The 24839-nt window shown below is 33.9% G+C and overlaps 1 protein-coding gene across 1 annotated transcript; it reads left to right on the forward strand.

Annotated features, from left to right (window-relative positions):
* The first annotated feature begins 1178 nt into the window (after positions 1 to 1178).
* LOC123702497 (synaptic vesicular amine transporter) lies at positions 1179 to 24650 on the forward strand. Its single transcript, XM_045650273.1, has 13 exons — positions 1179 to 1279; positions 4861 to 4994; positions 13774 to 13926; positions 14581 to 14713; positions 15474 to 15532; positions 16027 to 16148; positions 16513 to 16657; positions 17025 to 17126; positions 17619 to 17753; positions 18620 to 18711; positions 21421 to 21604; positions 22915 to 23048; positions 24026 to 24650. The coding sequence occupies exons 2-13, from the start codon at positions 4865 to 4867 to the stop codon at positions 24089 to 24091; spliced, it is 1455 nt and encodes a 484-aa protein (XP_045506229.1). The 5' UTR covers positions 1179 to 1279; positions 4861 to 4864; the 3' UTR covers positions 24092 to 24650.
* The last annotated feature ends 189 nt before the right edge of the window (positions 24651 to 24839 follow it).

Here is a 24839-nt window from a genome sequence, read left to right on the forward strand (position 1 = left end):
ATTATTTTACTCTTAGATATCAGGTGATTTTTAGTATTAAATATAAAGGACTTATAAAGGAATAGGTAATAATAATGTTATGAGGTAAATATCTATGAATTTATACTGGTAGAGTTTACTGTTAATTTTGATATTATTTTTTTATCTATAGGTATTTAATTTGCATCTTTATTTTTGTGCTTATACTTAATATAAAGATGGGAAATTTGTGTGTTTGTTTGAACGCCAAAGTTAATCACAGAAACTACTAGATCGATTTCAAAAATTATTTTAATTAAAAAATTCATTTTAATAAAAAACCAAAAAATGGCTTTTGAGACTTTATTATGGCTGAAATTTTTATGTATTTTATATATTGTATCTTATATATATTTGTGGTATTAGTAATTATATCCCAGAAAAGTGACAACTGCGTTAAAAACAACCGACTTCAAACTTGCACTTGCAAAAATGCCCATAAAATAAAAACTACTGGGCCTATCCGAATACAATTTTTATGGGACCAATTCGACACCATCCCGCATCGAACAAAAAAAGAATCACGTAAATCGGTTCAGAAACCTCGGAGTAATCGGTGTACATACATAAAAAAAAACATACCGGCCGAATTGATAACCTCCTCCTTTTTTTGAAGTCGGTTATAAAGAAAAAATCTTTAAAATACAATGTTATGTAACTTCTCTATCACCCAGACACCACTCACTACACAATCTCATTTCTTTTCAAATTAATGACTCAATAACCCATAAACTCATTAATCCATAAAGCCAACCCAATTTCAAACAATACGTGACGGGTCATTAACAAAAATTCTTCACGTCATTTTCCACTGAGCACCATGTCGCTCTTTCAGCAAGAAGTTATCGAAAACCTGTAGCTTTATATAACTGTACACACGAAAACCGACCCTAAAACCGAAACTATAAAGTCCACTTTACCACTAGCTACATTCTATACAGGACCATTAACTTTGACAATGGACAATCAACTCTATAACTATATATGCAGAGCTCAATTTTAATCAACACGCTTTTAATAATCCTGATAAGGGTTGGCCAATCACAAAGACCTTCCTCTGCCCCCGCGTTTCATATATATTTGTAGTATAAAGGGGGTAGTATCGCATATACGTCGGTTCTTTTATATTGGTCTGCATTCCAAGCTTGATTTTGAGTGTGTGGAAAGCTCAGTACGCCTCCGGACACCGAGGTGGACGGACGTCTTCATAGTATTGTTATACATATCTTTATGTTGAGATGTCCTGAACATTATAATTAGGGTAAGACTTTTTTATATTTTTATTATTAATAGAGGGATTATTAATGGCATACAGATTTTAGGAAATATATAATTTGTTGTTAATTTACATCAGATTTATTACATTTTAACAAGTGCTTAATACTTTTTGGTTTAATATTAGATACTTTACGTCCAATCAACCATTTGAAGTTTACTCAAAATAAATCTAACTAGGAGATAATTTGATTTTTATGTAGCGAATATAAAATTTCGTTGATTTTTTTACAGATTTAATATATGTGCTTAATATTTTTTTTAATATAACTTGACGTCCAAAAATAATATGAAGTCTATTTAAAATAAATCTAGAATGTGATTAATTTAATTTTTTATATAATTATTATATATATATATATTATAATGATTGAGCTTTACATTAACATTTGGATTTTTTTTTTAAAATATCTGATTTATAAGCAACTAGTGGTCCGCCCCGGCTTCGCCCGTGGTACATATTTACTTTCATTACAATAAAAGGTAGCCTATGTCCTTTCTCGGGTATCAAAATATCTCCATACCGAATTTCATGCAAATTGGTTCAGTAGTTTAGGCGTGATTGAGTTACACACAGACAGAGTTACTTTCGCATTTATAATATTAGTATGGATTAAGCTTAAGATATTTTAATTAATTAATTAATTTATTTTATTTTATTTTATTTAAACAATTAGATGACAGAGATCCATTAAAGCTTAAATTAGCTTTTAAGTCACGTAGACTTAAAAGCTAATTTCAGCTTTTCCATCATCAAATAAATAAATCATAAAGCGTTAATTAAACCATTCAAACTACAAACTTTGATTTATTATTATCAAAATTTTATTTCATGACATTTTTTCATACGATGTAAAAGTTTCTCTGTGGCACTTCATAATATTATGATAATAAAAAAATGTAAAAAACGAGTGAATCAGTCATACGTTTTTATCTGAACTAATATTATTATAAAGAGGAAAACCGATTTTAAAAATTCTTTCACCATTCGAAAGCTACATTATCCACGAGTAATATAAGATAGGTTTTATTTGAAACCGGAGCCGCCGGCGGAAAGCTAGTATTTCATAAATAACCTTAAAAGAATTAAAAAAATTGTGTTTTATGTAAAGGTAAAAAATGAAAGGATGTCTATACATTTTAATTATTAAAATTTAAATCAGCCCATTATAATTCAAAAGGTGTTTATATTAAAAATAAGCAATCAGACCTACTCAGCAATGCAATTAAATTAAAAATATGTTTATTATTTCTTGATGGTCCTAAGTTTAGGTACATTATCTTATACTTTATAAAAATCAGAAGTTAATAATTTCTGATTTTTTTAATAAACTAGCGGTCCGTCCCGGCTTCGCCCGTGGTACATGTTTACGTTTTCTCTCCATAAGAACCATCCTCGTACTTCAAGGAATATTATAAAAAATAGAATTAACGAAATCGGTTCAGCCGTTCTCAAGTTATGCGCTTACCAACACATTTTGGGATTCATTTTTATATTATAGATAATAAAATATTTTAAAGTATCGATGAATCTATATAATATTTATATTACTCAATGCATAGCTGAAGTTTGTTTTGACGCGCTAATCTCAGGAACTACTGTTCCGATTGATTTCAATATTGATCAATTTAAACAAAGCCGAGTCTTTAACTTAATAATAATAATATAATAAGGGCGTAGGGATGTGACGACCCCATCGCCCACGGTTGAAATATCTATGGTCTACGTGACAATAGATATTTCACCCGTGCAGTCAGTCAACCCGCAGGACACCTTGTGGCGGGGTGTCGGGGAGTAGCGACCCCGCGGGAACCGAGTGCTCCCGGGGGAGGCCCCTGTCTTCATCTCCGGCTTGCCTTCACCGGCCGGTCGGAGTGAAGCCTGACGAGGACAGGACCCCCAACTCTGGCTTGCCTTAACCGGCCGGCCAGAGTGGAGTCGCGAGAGCTTTTAGCTCGAAGGGTGGATGCGAATCATAAGTGGCGAGTGGGCACGTGATGCTGGACCCTCAGGGAGCGCGTGATCGTAGTTTAAAGTCCAGGGACGCCTCTCCACCCTTAGCTGCTCACAATATGTTGCCCCCTTGTCGCACTATTGCAGCGGCTTATTTCGGGGGTCCATACAGTGAGAGGGCGAGTCACCACCTGCCAACATATTTTTACTTTCTTTTAGTAGAAAGGCAGGTGCCATAGTTTCCAATAGTCCCCAAATACCGGCCCATTTAACATCCCACTCCATAGCCCAGTTTATTTTGTTTTCCATATCTCGAAATAGTCCTACATCGGCCGCGGACTGCCTAGGACTGTATCTCTATAGTGCAGTCATGGGCAGGCTGCGGCTGGTGTCCCACAACACAGTAAAGTTCTCTAAAGGGCCTCTGCGTGTTGGATCCGTGTCCCCACGTAAGCCTTCCAAAGGACCGGGTACCTTCCTAATGATGGTACCCGAGTATTATGGAATGAGATACACATAATATAATAATACATTAAAATGGACTAAACTTGCAATCAAAATATCTCACACATTATTTTTCAAATTATTCAAAACTAGCTGCTCCGCGCAGTTTCACCCCCGTGGCTCCACTCTTGATGGTCGTAGCGTGATGATATATACCCTATAGCCTTCCTCGATAAATGATCTATCTGACACCGAATGACCAGTAGTTCCCGAGATTAAACAAACAAACAAACAAACTCTTCAGCTTTATAATATTAAGTAAGTATAGATTAGTATAGATTCTGAGATAACAAACCCAAAAACAAATACAGTGAAAGTGAGATCCTCATCCTTTCTTAAAGTCGGTTGAAAATGCTCCTTAATTATTATAAAGCATTTGAATAAACTTAATATAGAATACGCCTTAACTTAAAGAACACTTCTAAAAATAAAACATTTTTAATGAAACCGCGGAGCACTCTTTGCTTAACAATAACTTTATCCAAAATGAATTGCCATCTTTGATAAAATAGATACTCGTAACTTCAGAGCACTTTGAAAGGACTCATTAGATTGTTCCGGCGGCCATTTTGAATTGCTCTAAACGTCTTTTACTTTAATTACAGCAATCAAATACGAAATTTTCGCAGGGTTGTTACATTTTAATTGTTCAACGATTTATAAAACTGAAAGGCAAAGCCTTTTAGCCAAAATTTTAATACGGGTTTGGAGTTTTTTTAATAAGATGGTTATTATTGAAGTTTATATTTGCGTGTTAATGTTATTTTTAATAATTGGTACATGTCAATGAAAACGAAACGAACACCTAATCGTTTCGATTAACGGCTGTCTTTCTAATTATAGATAAACAGCGGGCTCTATATTTTGTTGTAAAGCTTAATAGACTTATCATTAAAAATAACATATTACTAAATGTAATGCACCACCACCATAAAATATGTAATCCTTATGGTTTTTCGGGTTGTCTGGCAGAAATCGCTTACAGCGATAAGACCGCCCTCTGTACATATTATAACTTGTATCATTCTTATTTTGTAATCTTGTATTTTTGTGTGAAATAAAGAATTTTTCATTCAGTTCATTCATTCATTCATTTCATATTACCACAGTACCATGGGCGCGGCATCAGACGGGTTCGCGGGCTGGCGCGGCCGCATCGCCGCGATGCGCGAGTCCCGCAAGTTGGTCCTCGTGATCGTGGCTATTGCTCTCCTGCTGGATAACATGCTGCTGACTACTGTTGGTGAGTATTACTATTGAAGCTATGTAAAAATCATACCTTATTGTTTACAAACCTTACTCTTTAACCATTTTATCTATTAAAAAAACGCACCTGAATCTGTTGCGTTATTTTAAAATCTAAACAAACATAAAGTAAAACAGACAGTGAGAAGCGATTTTTATATGAAAATTTTAAGGAAGTTCAGAAGACAGCAATATTATGATTTTTTTTACTTGTACTGACAATACAAGAAAAACGCTTCCCACTGTCGGCCCCTATGTTTACTACGCAACTGATTCTGATGCAGGTAATTTAATATATAGAGTGATTAAAGAGGAAGGTTAAGGCATTAATCCTAACATGCATAATGCACTGCATTGCATTTTTTTGTGGTTTTATTATGAATCATGACTTAAAAAATGTTAAATTATCCTGTTTAGCCACACCTCAAAAGCTAAAAATCTATCAAACTAGTATACATACAGAATATTCTACAGAAATATTCACTCGAAAAACATAACCCTACTTCAGTCGTAATCGGTTAATATGTCACAAATGACGTCACAAACCCAGAGAAGTTGCCGAAGCTTATCTTAATGTGCTACGATCATTTGCTACGATCTGCTACGAGATGCTACGAGATGCTACAATGATTTACAAGTTGCTAGTGTAACTAATGTTATCATATTATATATATCACTACTACTATATTAAATGACTGTTTCTATGTATGCTTAGATCTTTAAAACTGCCAAACCGATTTTGATGCAATTTTTTTATTAGATAGAGTGGTTGTTGAGAAAGGTTTTAGTAATAATTTCTTAAGTCAAACCGGGCACGGTTGGAAAGCTAGTGTGTAATATAAAATTATTTTAATTTTAATACATTTCAAACAGATGCCAAATAAATGTTTAATTCCGCTTTCACTGTAATATAAGCTCATTGAGAATATTCAAAAAATTTAATGCTCTAATCATCATCACTACATAGTATAATAAAAACAAAGTCGCTTTCTCTGTCCCTATTACGTCTATGTATGCTTAAATCGTTAAAACTGCGTAACCAATTTTGATGCAGTTTTTTAACAAATAAAGTATATTTCGAGTAAGGTTTAAGTATATAAATTATTAGGTTTTCGTCAAAGCGGGCGAAGCCGCGGGCGGCAAACTAGTGGACAACTACAAATTTTTTCTATTGAAAAATTTCCTGCAAATTTTGGATTTCGAAATAATAAAATTAATAACTACCTAAAATAATCATGACCTAGGCATTACCCCAGTACATTATTCCTTAACACTCTTATTTTATCAGCTACTCCATATTAAACAGAAACGGCGGGAGAAAAATCGAAGAGCACAGATACATAATTCATGGAGCACTTATTAGATTGGCCGCCATCTTACCTTTGTTTATCTGTGGAGCGTAAATGTTTCCCGCGCTTGATCAATTGTCAATTGTCATCGCAGATTGTTTTAAACGTTGTCAATTTCATATAGATAAAAAATAAATAAAAAACACGATTTAATGACAGAATCTAAATTGTCTCACTTGCTCTTATAAAGAGAACCTATATCACAGACTAGCTGTGCCCCGCGGTTTTACCCGCAGTGCTCCGCTCCTATTGATCTTAGCGTGATGATAATATATAGCCTATAGCCTTCCTCGATAAATGGGCTATCAGTAGTTCCCGAGATTAGCGCGTTCAAACAAACAAACTTTTTAATATTATATATATATATACTATATAGATATAGATAATATAATACTTTACCTTACACCCATATGAAAGAAAATTATTTAGCCCTGGCTATTCTAGCAATAAGGAAAAAAAATTATTTAATAAGATAAACACATGAAATAAATTTTGACTACCAGACAATTATTCTAAATAGTTAAAATATAAGCTACTTGAACGTTCGTTTTGTTGAACTCCTGAAATACTTAAAACTTTTCCTTTGAACGCAGCATTTTGAAGTAAGCGCAAAAACTCGTAAGTTAGTTCACTAAGTTTCAAAAATTAACAAGTTTCTGCTATCAAGTCATTCTTTAGTAAATATTAACAACTTTAAATGACAGGTAAATTATATAGGAAACTAGGTTTCTGCCCGCGGCTTCGCCCGCGCAGTCAATGAAAAACCCGCATAGTTCCCGTTCCCGTGGGATTTCCGGGATTGCGTCATTTTCCCGGCATAAAAAGTAGCCTATGTCCTTTCTCGGGTATCAAAATATCTCCATACCAAATTTCATGCAAATTGGTTCAGTAGTTAAGGCGTGATTGACAGACAGACAGAGTTACTTTCGCATTTATAATATTAGTATGGATAGCCTATGTTTTTTTTATTCTATTGATGATAATAAACATATTATACAATGTTTTCCATACCCGGTACCATTGATTTACATAAAAACATTCGTCTGAATCATGAAAAATAAAATTGATAGACGCAGTATTTAATTTTTTTTTAATTCTCGATCGCGAGGAAAATACGTGATAATTTTAAAAAGTTAAGATTAAAAAAAAACTGAAATGTACAAAACGATGTTCCTACTAGATCAATGAGACTGACATTTCGCATGCAAATAGCCATTACGATGTAGGTATCCGTTAAAAAAAGGTTTTTTGATAAATTCCATCATTCGAATTTATGCTCCCGGCGAAACCGAGGGCAACAGCTAGTCACTACATAGTATAAAACTAAGTCACTTTCTCTGTCCCTTTGTATGCTTAAATCTTTCAAACTACGCAACGGATTTTGATGCAGTTTTTTTAATAGATAGAGTGATTCAAGAGGAAGGTTTTAGTATATAATTTATAAGGTTTTAGACAAAGCGGGCGAAGCCGCGGGCGGTAAACTAGTACTATATAAAAAAGATAGTTGCAAAATCGCCGCAATTCGTAGCTCAGAATTTCAGGGGCCAATTTAAGCATTTTGCGAAGAGACCGATTCTCATGAAATGTTTGCAAATCAAGTCGGTTGTGAGAAATGAGAATCAAACAACAATATGTTTCATATAACTAAACAACGTTTGCCGGAACAGTTACTTTTTATGCTTATAAAGAGTAGATAGTATATGAAATTCTAATTTAACTTAAGCGAAGCAAGGGCACATTGCTTGTATTTCTAAAATAACTAGTACTCCAACTGTGGCCGGAAGCGAGGCAATTTACTGAGCGGCGAGATCAAAGTGGAACTCACTTAAACGCCTCATCAAAGGACGCTGCTAGTGATGTGCTGCGATGTCGATAGATATTTTTTAATTTTGGTTGAACTTTGAAGCAATAAATATATCAAAACCGGTAACAGCTTCACACAGTTTAGCCATGTGAGTGCTTATGGGTGGTGGTGATATCCGCGCTCTTAAAAAGAAATTCAATTTATTTTAAAAACTCAATTCTTTTAATTGAACTCGACTATCGGTCACCATTTCAATTGGTGAAGGAAAACATCGATGGTAAATACCAACTACATATTTATTTATTTTAAGTTTTAACACTTTATTGCGCTGCCAACATAATTATATTAAATAACATTACAAAAAAAAGAAACATAATTTTTAGTTTATGAATAACATTGAAGAAAAATTTTTAATTTAGCAAAACATCACAGAACATAGTAAAACAAAATAAATACGTTATGTATCGATAATCCAGTATAAATTATATCGATAAACCAGCGTACTCAGCACAACACTACGCTGATGAAGTTAGAGCGTGTCACAAATGAAATTGCCTCTAGTTTTCACTGCTATTACAACTCCAATCAAATTTCGTAGACTTGATATTCGCGCGATCTTGATTCTTGCTAAGTTACTTATTTATATTTCCTCGTGTTTGTTTGTTGAAGTTCTATTAATAGATACAAGTTTTTAATATAACTGCTAAATAACAGACCTAATTAAATAAAAATCTATTTAAAATATCATATAACATGAGACCGAGTGATTATGAGTCGCTATGGTACGGCGAAAGACGTAGGTTCGAATCATCATAATTCTTGAAATGTGTATAGTATGTACTATTTTTAATTAAAAAGAACATCATATTTTAAAATACAGAAATGAAACGAAATATATTCTAATTGCTAACATATAGGTCCCTACTGTTTATACCTACGGCGGACTTATGCATAAGAAGGAATCTCTTCCAAACAACCTGTATAAAAACAGGTACCGCTTGTATTTATTTCAATAATAATGTTTTCGCCACCTGTTGTTAAAAATCGATACATTTAACATTGATACCATTAATAGGGTCGAAATATGGCATATTTTTCTTTCCATAAAGAATTATACGTTCATTAAAAAATGTCTCTCAAAATTTCTTAACGCAATTTATATCACAAGGAAGAAAATCTTTACCAGCACTCCAAATCCACTTTTACTTATATACTAATAATATATATGAATACAAATTGCTCCGAAACCCTTTACAATATTTTCATAGAAATCGCTCAATTTCGTGCGAAATTTCATTACGCTTTCAATGGTGTCGAGTGAGCGTGTCGATGACAGCTAGTGATGTGCTTTGTATCGATAAATTGGGTTTTGGTATATTTTCGCTGGGAAATCGATAAATCGGGTGAAATTTTAGCTTTAAAATTAAAAGTTAGTAAAATACTAATTTTATATAGCTTATTGGTTAACTGGTAAACACTTGCGACTTTCACACATAAGAAGTTAAGCTCTCAGCATACCTATCGAAGAAATTTCACATGATGTCTGTTATACATATATTAACATAAAGTGAAAATACTAATAAATTTCTTCTATAATATAAAAATGAGTCCCAAAATGTGTTGGTGTATGTGTTCTTCTATAATATAAAAATGAATCCCAATATGTGTTGGTAAGCGCATAACTTTCGAACAGCTGAACCGATTTCTTTAATTATTTCTTTATTATATTCCTTGAAGTACGAGGATGGTGCTTATGTAGAGAAAACGTGAATATGTACCACGGGCGAAGCCGGACCTCTAGTAGTATATAAAGTAATGTTTGAAACACAGTTAAATCAAATACAACCGAGCTTTATTCAAAATTTATCAAATTATTTTTATACGGTTAAACTAGCTGTGGAAAAATGAATAAAAAGTACCTAATACTTCACGAAATAAAACAAAATACATAATATAACTTCTTAAATTTAATTTTTTAATTTACATTATTACAATTTAAACAATTAAAACCTCCATTATACATTTAAACTTAGATTACAAAATAAAGTACAGATGGAGCATGACAACCGCCCGTCGCCCTTGTCAAAGAAAATACGAAATCAAAAACAAATACGTCGCTGCACCAGTGCTATAGCGCTTAAAGTGTCATGCAATACGTCAAAAAGAGTTTGCAATTTTAGTAAAAAAATGCCGTCTTGTGATAATAAAACGCTGTAAAATTTGTTCCCGAAAACAAAAAAAAAGATAAAACATCGTTTCACAGGTTTTCTGTAGATTATTTGGCTGATTTATTTCTTTAAGGGCCGATTTTTCAATGCCCAGATAAACAGTCTAATAACTACCCCTCGAATAGATTTATTCAATTGCTTATCTAACTCATAACGGCTCGCCTATTTTTCAATCGTGATTTATTTGATGAATAACTATCTGACCAAATATTTCCATATTGGCAGCTCTGCTCTTGGAGTGGCGAAACAAACATATTAAATTAGTCAGGTTAGAGCGGGATAGAGTCAACTTGCAATATGTCAACAACCGTCATTATGACTCACGTCAGGAGTGCATTTTAAGTTTATCTTGTGTTCTATGATTGTTGATTATTGTTTTGATTCGAGTAAAGAGTTTTGATTAAATTTGTGTTAAAATTTATATATTTTACGATGGAAACGACATAAAGGCAGCGTCCGGCAAATTTTCAATGGCATGATCATCAGTAGGTACTATCAAAAACATCAATTTCAATATGATTTTAATTGATAATTATTTTATAGAAAGAGGCTTTATTGTAAAAATTCTACGCTCTATGTTATTACATACGAAAATATCCCAAATTTGACGCGTCAGTTGTCAACTCAAACGTCTAATCGTCGAATAGCACGCTATCTGGCCGTTGGAGCAGCAGATAGATTTATTCCTCAAATAACGTAGTTATTCGATAGATAAGTCCTATTCGTCTATTGAAAAATTGAATATTTTGTTAACTGAAGAATAAAGTCTATCTAGCTGTTTATCTGGGCATTGAAAAATCGGCCCTAATACGAATAATAATTTTACAGATATGAAGGAATAAAAAACTTCAACGTATGTTGCCAGTATTTTGAAAATGAATTTGCCATTTTTATTGGTAAAACGGTAAAATGGTTAAAGGATCTTCTGGGTAATGCTGTTGGATTTTTCGATCGTGAATGTGATTATTTGTATAGTGCACTAAAGGTTCATGATAATTATTAGATTATTTTAATAAGCATAATACATTATTTTGTTACTTTTATAAAGCTTAAAAACGTCATAGTCGTTTTCGCTAGCGATTTAATTTATGTGAACTCCATGATGGATATGATGAAAATAAAATGTCCCGTATTCTCGACTAAAAACTATCGCTATTCGTATTCATATATTATGAAAAATAAAAAATAATATAATTATTATAGTTAATATTGAAACTTTTTTATGTAATTTATTTAATAAAAAATTGAATACAATTATTTTGTCCATATATAACTTTAGTAGGCAGGTACTTTATGTAATAAAAGAATTTAAATAAAAATTAAAACTTGACTTCTCATTTATGTATATAGCCTACGTCACTACAGCCACTAACATAATAATTCAGATCATTGCAATGAAACCTCACAACTCAAAATCGGTCCAACGGTTTATACTGCAGGGCGTGTCAAAGAAATATTATACATACATCCATAAACTCGAAAAACATAACCCTCTTTTTTGCGTAGTCGGGGAAAAATTTGGGAAATTTTTCAATATCTGGCAACATTACACGCACACAGAAGCACCGTGTACGTACAGTGCAGCGGCGAAATGACAGCACACATAGCTTTATTGAAAATGACGATAAATTATTCGGTTTAGTTCGGCAACGCTCCATCTGTCTTTTATTTTGTAATCTAAGCATTTAAAAATATAAATAAACATATCCTAGAAACGTAAGCAATCTAGGTCACATTGCATATTTCTATAACAAAAGCACTAAAGCACTATCTCAACACATTAACACTAAGTATGTTAGGATTCAAGCTAGTACCTACTTACATCATTAACGATGTGTCTCGGCTATAGTTCAGGATACATCGCCCATTTTTGCAAGTGACTACTATCAAGCTGATTTTCCGTTTGTAGCTTTATTTTGTTGAGACACCGAATAATTTCGTGTACGAAACTCTCGATTGTGGTAGCTAACAGAGATAACAAGGATAAAATTTTTTGATTTGATGGTTCTCAAATATTTATTACGCAATTTGTAGGACAATATGTCTGTTGAATTATATAAACATTAACTAAGTGAAAACAAAAAAATCAGCTTGTTAGTAATCATTAATGATGACCTCGTTATCGATACACTTTGGTAAGGGGGACTCTTTGAACCAACTATAGATTTTGTAGGATAAATATTTTTTCGAATAATTTAGGTAATTATCTTGAGATTGAACAAAAAAAAAATCAGTTAGTAATAAATATTTGAGAACCATCAAATCAAAATTTTTTATCCTTGTTATCTCTGTTAGCTACCACAATCGAGACTTTCGTACACGAAATTATTGGGCGTCTCATCAAAATAAAGCTACAAACGGAAAATTAGCTTGATAGTAGTCACTTGCAAAAATGGGCGATGTATCCTGAACTACTATCTTTAAAGCTACATGATAACACATATCTTAGTAAATAACAACTATAATAATTATGTAGTACTAAGCTTTCGCCCGCGACTCCGTCCGCGTGGATGTCGGTCTTCGCTTTGTCGTCGTCGTAAGACTTTTCTAACGCAACGTGTGTTCGCGGTTCTACTGAACAACTTCTCTGGATAAAACTGAAAAATTAAGATTTTTTTTTTACGTATTTTTCCAGGATAAAAAGTATCCTATTTTATGCCCAGGCTATTAAGGTCTAATTATACCAAGTTTCATCGAAATCGAACCGTTAGTTTTCACGTGATGCCTGAATATACAGACAGACAGACAAAAGATTTTTTTAACAACATATTTGGGTTTGGTATCGATCCAGTAACACCCCCGGCTATTTATTTTTTGAATATTTTGAATGTACAGAATTGACCCTTCTACAGATTTATTATAATATGTATCTTGCATGGAATTTAACTGACAATAAAAAAAATTAAAGTAAAGTTTCTTTAAGGGTATTATTACTTTTTTTTTCTTGTCCATCTCATGTTTAAACTCCTGAAATTATTGTACTATCCTACTTCCTATCCTACTAATTTATTTTTATTTGTGAGGATGTGTGTGTGTGTGTGTTTGTTACTCTTTCACGCAAATTCTACCGAACCGATTACAATGAAATTTAGAACACATAATATAGAGGGTAACTTGGACAAACGCATAGGATAGGTTTTATCCCGGAAATCCCACGGGAGCGAGAGCTATGCGGGTTTTTCTTTGACTACGCGGACGATGCCGCGGGCGGAAATCTATAGTCACCGATCCTTTATTTTAAACGCGATTTATTCATTATATTATTTTCCCGACGTTTCGAACACTTTACAGCGAGCGTGGTCACGGGGAGACTGTATCCGTTAAAAAGTCTTTAATTTCTAAATGTATAATACTCGCGTAAAATCAAACCCTAGAAAATACTCTATTATTCCTCAGTGCCCATCATCCCGGAGTTCCTATACGACATACAACACCCGGACGCACCCCTCTCCGTGGCTATCGAGGACCTGACCACCCCCCCGCCAGCGCCGACCCCCTACTGTCCCTGCATGAACATTACTGGCTTGCCGATTGAAAATGTTACTCATGGTAAGTGGTCATTTCAATTTTTTGACGTGACAACGACTTATAATTCGATAGAGCCGGCTGCACGCACGAAAAAACATGACTCATCCGGCGTTACCTCGCTCTGAGGCGTTCCATGTAAGGCTTGAAGTGCAAGCAAGAGCACGGAACGAGCGACAAAGAAGCACAATCGTCCTTAAGACGTTGTCACGTTCAACTATCGTCAGTAAACCGACTTTACAGACAACAATTTTTTTTTATAGAACTAATTTCTAAGTGGGAACTATTAAGGTAAATTTGTGTTGGTGGTACATTTTCCAATACAATACATATTATGATATAGTTCTTTATATATTTATTTAATTCTATATTGCACACACAAAAGAAATTTCATAAAGAACAGATAAGAGGAGAATATATTGTATAAACGTTCTTTAATTACCTATAGTTTACAATCCGCTAACTAGTTGGATAACATTTGTTAAAACAACGTTCGGCCTAGTTATTCAATTGAATCACGTCATTCAATGAAGGCGCTAGTTATTTAATCAAATAGCAAATACTGCGACTGATAATATATTGATGAAAGTGGAAGGTTTTAGTTTAATTTATGAGGTTGTAGACAAAGCGGGCGAAGCCACAGGCGAAAAGCTAGTGATTAATAAATTTTTTTTGCAGTTAACATCACGGCTGAAAAGGAAGTTCGTCATCAAGAACTGATCCATGAGACGGTGGCTGTCGGAGTGATGTTTGCGAGCAAAGCCATAGTGCAGCTCATAGCTAACCCCTTCGTTGGTCCACTGACACATAAGTAAGAGAATTTATTATATAAGTATATATTTCCACTAAATTTTATTCATTATTTATTTAAAATTGCTCTTAGAATCGCTACATAGAATAAAACAAAGTCGCTTTCTCTGTCCCTATGTATGCTTAAATCTTTACTACGCAACGAATTTTGATGCGTTTTTTAATAGATAGAGTGATTCAAGAGGAAGCTTAAGAAATTATGATCTATTAAGTTTGACAAAGCGGGCGAAGCCGCGGGCGGAAAGCTAGTTATGCTGTGAAACTTAACCTAAGAATACATTTAAAGAATTGGTGGTCTTATCGTATTGTATTGTATGTAGCGATTTTTTCCAGACAATTTAGTACTTTTTTTGTGTTTGTCGTTAAATTCCTCATAAATGTCTTGACTGATTTTAATGAAAATTTTTATGTCGCCTAGTAGATTCGAGAATGGTTTCCATTTACAATTCAAACGCAAGAGTATACGCGGGCAAAAGCCACAAGTCAATGATTTTTTTTAAAGAGTGTGTTTACTTATGTACACGCGTTAGAAGTTATACTTCTTTGGCGTATGGAAAAAAATACTAGAATATACAACTTGAATATAAAAGAAATAGTTATCAATTTTCATACCACCTAGAACTAACTTCATGCTGTTAAATTTAGGTGTCGGTGTGCGCGCGCATCGTAAAAATTCACTCTCATCATTTTACTCCATCGCGCCAAAAGAAGTATTTAACTTCAATAACGTTATTCAAATAAATAATAATGTCTTTTTTTAGGATCGGCTACAGCGTACCAATGTTCACCGGTTTTATTCTGATGTTCCTCTCAACGATAAGTAAGTTGTTTTTTAGATTTTTCATTCAGATAAAAATTATTTTGCCTGATTTTGTTTATAGAAAAAATAAACCGAATATTCTCTATTTTCAACACGTTAATTTGTGTTTATTTGTTTGCTAAATGAACATAGTTACCAAATAAAATACAAGAATTACAACCAAACTAACCCATTTGATGATTTCATTTATATTGTTCTAAATCGAGACATTTGAAAGAAAGAAAGAAAGCATTTATTTCTACACACACAAGCACACAACAATAAACATTACAAATGAGTATGAGGTACTTATATTTAAAGAACAAAAAAAAACGACGTGTGGCACTCGGGGACTGCCGCGGTAAAGCTATTGCATGCTTTGCCTCCAAGCCATACCTCCGCCCGTCAGAGTGGGGAGCGTGAGGTTTTTTCGTTACGGAATTTCTCGATACGGTCCCCGCGCTCAAGGCCCGCGATAGAAGCTATGCAATAGCGTAAAAAATAATTTCTTTCAGTATTCGCGTTCGGTAGATCGTACAGCGTACTCTTCATAGCCAGAGCACTCCAAGGTATTGGGTCGTCTTGTTCTTCCGTATCTGGCATGGGCATGCTGGCAGAGAGATATCCGGATGATAAGGTAAATTTGTTCTTATTACTTATTAAATAAAGCTTCATTTTACGTAGCCCATGACTGTGCTTACATGGAAGATTAATCATCATCTAGACTTTGTTTCCACTGCTCGAACAAAGTGTTTTCTTGTTGTTAGATCGTCAAATTTAAAATAATCTGCAAAAAAATATTAAAGTTTGTTCGATTTTTTTTTTTGTAAAATGTAAATTTATTCATCTATCTATCGTATTAGTCTAGTCACACCACTTATGATTAATAACGGCTGAAGCAGATTGATAAAAATAACTCTTTATCATTCTTAAAATCAACAAGCTAAAAAACTTCACATATTACTGCTAGTTTATAATAATTCATCACTTATTACCTCCAGGAACGTGGTAACGCGATGGGTATAGCGCTCGGAGGGCTAGCACTGGGGGTCCTCATCGGTCCTCCCTTTGGAGGCCTGATGTATGAGTTCGTGGGAAAAACTGCACCTTTCTTGATGCTGTCTGCTCTCGCTCTGGGTGATGGATGTGAGTTACAAATTACAATGTATACCATAGGAGTAGATAAAATGTACGGAAAAAGCTTTATTCAACGTGGTTTTACTTTGTATAACAACTTCTTGATAATTTAATTATTAATAATAATTATTGTTTAGCCGTATTGAGTAATTTTAAGTAGAGGTAATCACGCTGCCGACATAATGAAGTTCATGCCTTGTAGAAATTTCAACACTAAATTTTTGAGATATGAGCATCGAGTTTTAAGTTTTCATATCTATCGACAGTTCCAATGACTGCTTACTTTTCTAAATAATTTACACTTACTTTTAGCTACTTGACAATCGACGACTTATATATAGAAATCTAACAATTTAATTTATTTACTGTTCTCTAGTACTGCAGCTCATGATTCTCCAGCCTGGAGTCGTACGACAGGAGAGTGAACCACCATCTCTAAAGGCTCTTGTCACGGACCCTTACATCCTTGTTGCTGCTGGTAATTATATACACACACACTCTTTTTCATAAAGACACACACACACACACACAAAATTTGACTTATATGTGTGTTGTACTTGGGACTTAGCCAACTTGGTTAACAGACATTTCAATCGGAATGAGATTCGCAGATGTTCACGGAGCAGTAAAAGTAGTCTATGTCACTCTCTATCCTACTTACTATCTGCAGACACAAACCATACCAAAAATCGCTTCGCTGAAAAATAAAAGAAAGAAACACGAACCATACTTCCGAATTTATCACACTTAATACCGTAATACCTAGATATTTCGGTTTCCAGTTAGGTAGTTTTACATTTATTATTATTGCCCCACGAGAAAAAAAAATCCTTTTTTATTGCTTATAAAAAAGAATATTTTTGCACGCCTCATAACGCGAAGCGTTTGAGGTTGTTTACTGCTCTGAACACGTCGAAGTCAAGCAATTTTCTGGCCTTAAAATGATTCAATAACGTTGTTTTCCTTTCAGGCGCAATAACATTCGCAAACGTGGGTATAGCGATGCTGGAGCCCAGCCTGCCCATCTGGATGGCGGACACGATGGAGGCGCGTCGCTGGCAGCAGGGCGTCGCCTTCCTGCCCGCTAGTATATGCTATCTCATCGGTAAGAGAACACAAAAACACAAAAAATATAAATATTGCATAACATGCCTTCAAGCCACAACTCCGTGCCCGTCGGAGAGGGGAGCGTGAGGTTTTTTTCGTCACGGAATTTCTGGATTCAGTCCCCGCGCTCAAGGCCCGCGATAGTAGCCATGCAATAGCTTAAAAATTTTTATTGCATAGGAAGGATTGATAAGGTTAGAAAGACAAAAACAAACCTAATGTAGACACTCCTTAAAAAAATTATTATCCATTGGGGTAATAACAACCACAACATTCGCCAACGTTTGTATAATTGCTAGGGCAGGTGAAGTGAAAGAACAAAAAACTAGAAGCTCCTAAAAATATTTATTGGTCTTACATTCGCGAAGTAGGCATGCTGATCATGCATGCATGCTTCCTGCCCGCTAGTATCTCATCGGTGAGAGGGAACAAAAAAATAACAGAAAAAAAAACATGCAATTGCTATTTGATCTATGCTATTTTTTATGATAACCCAGTTGTTATAAAAAAATAAGAAAACAGTGGCTGCCATCTTAAAAAAATCTTTGTAAAAATTAAATAAAATAATATGTTGTCTCTTTACTGTTATTTTTAACTGAAATAAAAGCTAAACGGAACATATCCATCAGATGCCAAACAATTTAAATCTGTTCTACTGTATTTTTATTAATGGGTAAAAAAAATTTAAAGAACATTTTATAAAGAATAGAAAAAACTCGATCACGAGGCGGGACTCGAACCCGCATTCTTTCACTCTAATCCGGGGCGGATGCCTGACCAATTTATATTTATAAAGCATTTGCAAGCAAAAATATCAAATTTCAAACAACAATTTGTAAGTCTTTTTAATACGTTATTTTACAGGAACAAATCTATTCGGACCTCTTGGACACAAAATGGGACGCTGGCTGGCTGCTTGCTCAGGACTCATCATTATTGGTCTTTGCCTTATATTGGTAAGATTTCTGGTGATGTGCTTTTGAAGTTCATGTCTCTCAAAGAGGAAAATTCATTTAACATTCACTAAGAACGATATCAAGATTCTTTATTTAAGTCACTTTGGATGTTTCGTATTAAAATTGATCTCATTTTATTATCACCCTGGTGAAGGTCGACTTAGGTTCGGATCTTAGATTATTGTTGTGTTTCTTATTAATATAATTATAAAAGACCAAAATTATAAATAATGGTGAGGCACGCTAGTCATTAGTATCACCATAATTAATCTAAAAACTTCTATAACTATTAATAACTAGCGGTCCGCCCCGGCTTCGCCCGTGGTACATATTTCGCAATAAAAGGTAGCCTATGTTCTTTCTCAGGGTCTATAGTCCGTTTTCTTATGGGCATGCTTGTATGGAAAGGTATACATTTTTGAGTAAAGCAATGCCATTTGGTACGAATGTTGTTCTCGTCCACCTAAGCCCAAATCGCCCGGTAGCCAGTCTTTACTCCCCGGGAGAAGGGAGGGAGGGGGGGGGGGTTATAGAACAGAGCGCCCGGCGCTCCGAAAAAAAATTCTGGCGGAGCCATTTGGACCTTTGAGTCGAGTTTGGTATCGTTTTCAGGTAACTAGGTAATGCCTGATTCATTCCCCATACCAGTTTTTTAGGGTTCCCTAGCAAAATATGTCACAATACTTAAAATAATGAACTTTTGGTAGTGGCAAAATCCAAACAAACCAGTATATTTTTATATTTTTGTATCAAACCTGGTTTATAAAAAAAATACTATCTGAAAGGCCATTTAATGCAGATTATAAAAACATTAACATGTAATATATATTTTACCATTTTCAATGTAAAATAAATTATAGAAAGTATAGTAACGCTCGTTAGCACTTAGCGCAGCATAGGGGACGGCTAAAAGACCCGAAAAATAAGCGATACTAACAAACAAAAACCAGCCAAGTGCGAGTCTGACTTGTTCATCGAGTGTTTCGTACTTATTTGTCCCATACCATGTTAACTTGCCTGGTAGAACCTGGTTAACTGATACACACACACTTTCGTCTTTATAATATTAGTGTGTTTTTAAATCATCTTTAAATTATAAATGAAGTCAGGTAACATTGTTAAAAATAAAGATATATAATAAAAGAACGTTTTCGTAGTAATAATAATGACAACCACCTCCACAAGTACATAATTCGGTACTTTTGAGCTGGCATATTCAATCCGGAACTACAAGATTTCACGTACCAACGTCTTATCAATTCAAAGCTTCTCTTTTCTTTTTATTACAGATGAGCAAGGAATATTTTGATTTTTTTAGGCCCCCAATATACAGCCTGTAAAACTGCCCTTGAGGTGTGTTGTTTAAGGGCAGCTTCTGTGGGAGGCAAATTTTCGATCTGCCTATCCGTTTTTGTTAAAAATTTGTTTGCAACCCTCATTTACTGTCACAGCGGGGTATGATGTGAAAAACAAACATGTAACTAGGTACTTATAATACTTATAAAAAATATAAGTTCTGGATGAGAGCATCTTTAAAATATCGTGACCGTCCTTACCTATCATGCATTGTAATCACAAACTATCAATTATTTCACTGTCTGTATATTAAAAAAAATCAAAATATTCCTTGCTCATCTGTAATAAAAAGAAAAGAGAAGCTTTGAATTGATAAGACGTTGGTACGTGAAATCTTGTAGTTCCGGATTGAATATGCCAGCTCAAAAGTACCGAATTATGTACTTGTGGAGGTGGTTGTCATTATTATTACTACGAAAACGTTCTTTTATTATAATTTTTAACAATGCTACCTGACTTCATTTATAATTTAAAGATGATTTAAAAACACACTAATATTATAAAGACGAAAGTGTGTGTGTATCAGTTAACCAGGTTCTACCAGGCAAGTTAACATGGTATGGGACAAATAAGTACGAAACACTCGATGAACAAGTCAGACTCGCACTTGGCTGGTTTTTGTTTGTTAGTATCGCTTATTTTTCGGGTCTTTTAGCCGTCCCCTATGCTGCGCTAACGAGCGTTTCTATACTTTCTATAATTTATTTTACATTGAAAATGGTAAAATATACATTACATGTTAATGTTTTTATAATCTGCATTAAATGGCCTTTCAGACAGTATTTTTTTATAAACCAGGTTTGATACAAAAATATAAAAATATACTGGTTTGTTTGGATTTTGCCACTACCAAAAGTTCATTATTTTAAGTATTGTGACATATTTTGCTAGGGAACCCTAAAAAACTGGTATGGGGAATGAATCAGGCATTACCTAGTTACCTGAAAACGATACCAAACTCGACTCAAAGGTCCAAATGGCTCCGCCAGAATTTTTTTTCGGAGCGCCGGGCGCTCTGTTCTATAACCCCCCCCCCCTCCCTCCCTTCTCCCGGGGAGTAAAGACTGGCTACCGGGCGATTTGGGCTTAGGTGGACGAGAACAACATTCGTACCAAATGGCATTGCTTTACTCAAAAATGTATACCTTTTCCCATAAGAAAACGGACTACTAAGATTGTCTGTGCCAAATTTCATCAAAATCGGTTGAGAGGTTTAAGCGGGAAAGCGTAACAGACAGACAGAGTTACTTTCGCATATATAATATTAGTGGGGATGTAAGAATTACCTTTTTTATTGGATTTTGTGTGAAAATAATAGTCTTTCCCCCATCTCTATTTCTAAATTATTTTCAGATCCCAATGGCACGCAAGCTAGAACACCTGATAATCCCGAACGCTGGTCTCGGCTTCGCTATAGGCATGGTTGATTCGTCCATGATGCCAGAACTTGGCTTCCTTGTCGACATCCGCCATGCTGCAGTGTACGGTTCAGTGTATGCGATTGGAGATACTGCTTTCTGTTTAGGATATGCTGTCGGTGAGTTTGAATTTTATTTATCACTAATTTTATTATCTTTATTGTTCACATCAATATACATAGTCAGTTATTGTCACTTATAATTTTTATTTTTATTTATCATCATGATTGTCACAAGAAATGTTTAAATAACATATAATGTGCTGATATAATTTTGAAATTTGTTTTGGACGTGCTTTTAGACACTTTTAGACACATTTTGCCTTTGTTTTTGCTGTTTGTACAAGTATTTGTTATGATTTTTTTATATTTTTAATTTGCATGTAAATTTTTATTTATTTTTGATTTTAATTAAATTGTATCTGATTTTTTTCGAGTCGTGTAACTGTAAATGGAAGACACAGGATCCTGAATAACATTCTTACTATCTTAGGAGCCTGGGTCGCTCTAATTTGTAAAATGCTTTAAGTGAAATAAATTATTTATTTAGTTATTTAGAAAGAAAGAAGAAGAAAGAAAGAAGAAAAAAGCTTTATTGCCACAAAAACTTAGGCTATCTTAACTTAAAGTAACACATATTAGGCAATCGGAACAGACTCAGCCATGCTGTGGGCTTACACCCGAACAGCGCTGATTTTCAGTCTGCCCGCGTATTTTCCGAGGTCCTACAATCTACATTTATATAAATACTAATAATACATAATAATATTTTTATAACAGTTAAGGGTAGAGAAGCGTGGCTGTATTAATTATCACCATCATTATCACCAATATTACCACCGTCATTAAATTTATAATAATCACCATCATTATCGAAATTTCTATAATCATCATAACCATTATCATTGTAATCGGCAACCTCATTATTACTAGCTGAGTAGTCATTTCCCCATCTTATGGAGTCTGATTTTATCAAATTTGTAACTGAGCCCTAGACTTTATAACAACAGCAAAAATGTATATACATATAATCTTTCTATAAATAATCCATACTAATATTATAAATGCGAAAGTAACTCTGTCTGTCTGTTACTCAATCACGCCTAAACTACTGAACCAATTTTCATGAAATTTGGTATGGAGATATTTTGATACCCGAGAAAGGACATAGGCTACTTTTTATCCCGGGAAAATGACGCGATCCCGGAAATCCCACGGGAAAGGGAACTATGCGGGTTTTTCTTTGACTGCGCGGGTGAAGCCGTGGGCAGAAACCTAGTAGAAAATATATTAATGCGAAAAATTTATGTAACTAATTTTAATTTACTATATATTCCATAATATCAAGGTAAATTTCTTGGAAAAACAACACTAAATTTTTTAGGTCCATATTAATATGTCAAATAACGGACTTATCATCTTTTGAACAGGCCCAGCGTTTTCTGGAGCACTAGTGAACAGCATTGGCTTTGAATGGATGCTAGTCATCATTGCCATACTGAACTTTGCGTATGCACCACTTTTAGTGTTGCTACGCTCGCCACCGGCTAGAGACGAAAAACAGGTAACGCAGAATAGTAAAAAAACGGTTTTTACAATGATAAGTCGATATATCGCTATTTTCATATCACAATGCTAGCTTAAATTTTTTTTATTTTATTTTTTATTTTTTTATTTTGAATTTCCAACAAAGAATACATAGTTTGAAAACTCTTAATTCTAAAATTGCTTACGACAGTAAAATCATTTATGTATCTTTACTTACAGGAAATTACAACAATCATATTACAAATATATTTGAACGGATGACAATATTATTTTAAGACATTATAGTGTAATAAGAAAAATAAAAGATTGTATCACTTATTATAATAAATTTCTCATAAGTACATGAACTTTTATAAATGTATATAATAAATGTATATAATTTTTTGATGTAATTGTGTCTTTATGTACGTTGGAGTAAAATTTCGAGGTCGCGGTATGGCAATACCGTTATGTCATGGAATGAGGCGACGATTTTGGTATCTTTTAATCTCGGCAAAGAGGTTTCACTTCGGACACGTGTGCTCGGCACGCACTTTTTAATTATCGTTTTTCGATTTAATGTAAAGAAAGGATTCATATCTATTTTTTCATAGCTTTTTAAGACTGGATATCTGGAGCGGTCGAATATTTCTCTTGATTGTAATGCCATTGTTAAACTATGGCAAATAAATTATGCGTATTATTTGCTTCAAAATAAAACATACCTATACTTTCCAACGCTCATAAATAAAAAATGTGTGCGTGTACTAGTGTACACACGTAAGAAGTGAAACTTCTTTATGATCTTATTTTTAAAAAAATAATTTACTATATGCAACTTTACAGAAATGCGTCGAATCACGTGTGGTAGGGATAAGAAAAAGATGGCGCGTAACGGAAAAATGTCACGCGTAATGAAAATATGTTACACTAAATTTTTTTCCAACCCCGATAAAGAAGTTTCACTTCAAAAAATAAAAAAATCAACAATAATATTAATAACTTTTATTCCAGAGTCTTATAATTAGCGACAAATCATCGGTTCGCTACGTGAGCTACCAAAACGAAGAAGACGAATAAACCGCCATCTTACCGCCGCCATTTTGTCACCCGCCCGATTTATTTTTAATCTATTTATAAGAGGTATGAACGTTGCTTACTAGATTTAATCTGTGGTAAATAAATATATTCATATTTAGTAGACGTCGAAGCGTTTTTGCGTGTTTATATTAAATATATTATTAACTATATTGTAGTAAATATATACGAACAATAATATTTAACAGTAGCGTTTTGAAATATATTTCTCTAGACATGTTTAATGAAAATTTATGTAGATTTTATGACCAATTTTCTGAATGTTACTTCAAATTTTGGCTGCAAAATCGTTTACTATTTTGTATAACTATATTAGGCATAGATAATAATGTTAAGTGACTTTTTGTAGCCCCATTATTTATAATCTGTATACGTTTTAATTTTGCATTTGTGACTTTGACAATATAGTTTTTTAATTTACATTTTAAAGACAATAAATATAATTTTTATATGTATTATTAAGCTTGCCACCAGATTTGCCACTTGTTAATTTTGCACTAAGAGCTAGCGCGCAAGAGCAACTTTTGTCTCCGCAACTATTTTGTCTCTCCCATCAACTGTATGGGCCAGTAAGAAAGTGCGCGCACGTAGCGACGCAACTCCCCATAGAGTTGATGGGAGAGACAAAATAGTTGCGGAGACAAAAGTTGCTCTTGCGCGCTAGCTCTTATTTAATAATTGCAGAATAAATGGACCAATATAGCATGATTTATTTATATTTTAATACATA

Source organism: Colias croceus, chromosome 23, assembly GCF_905220415.1.
Source record: "Colias croceus chromosome 23, ilColCroc2.1".
NCBI classification, from domain to species: Eukaryota; Metazoa; Arthropoda; class Insecta; order Lepidoptera; family Pieridae; genus Colias; species Colias croceus.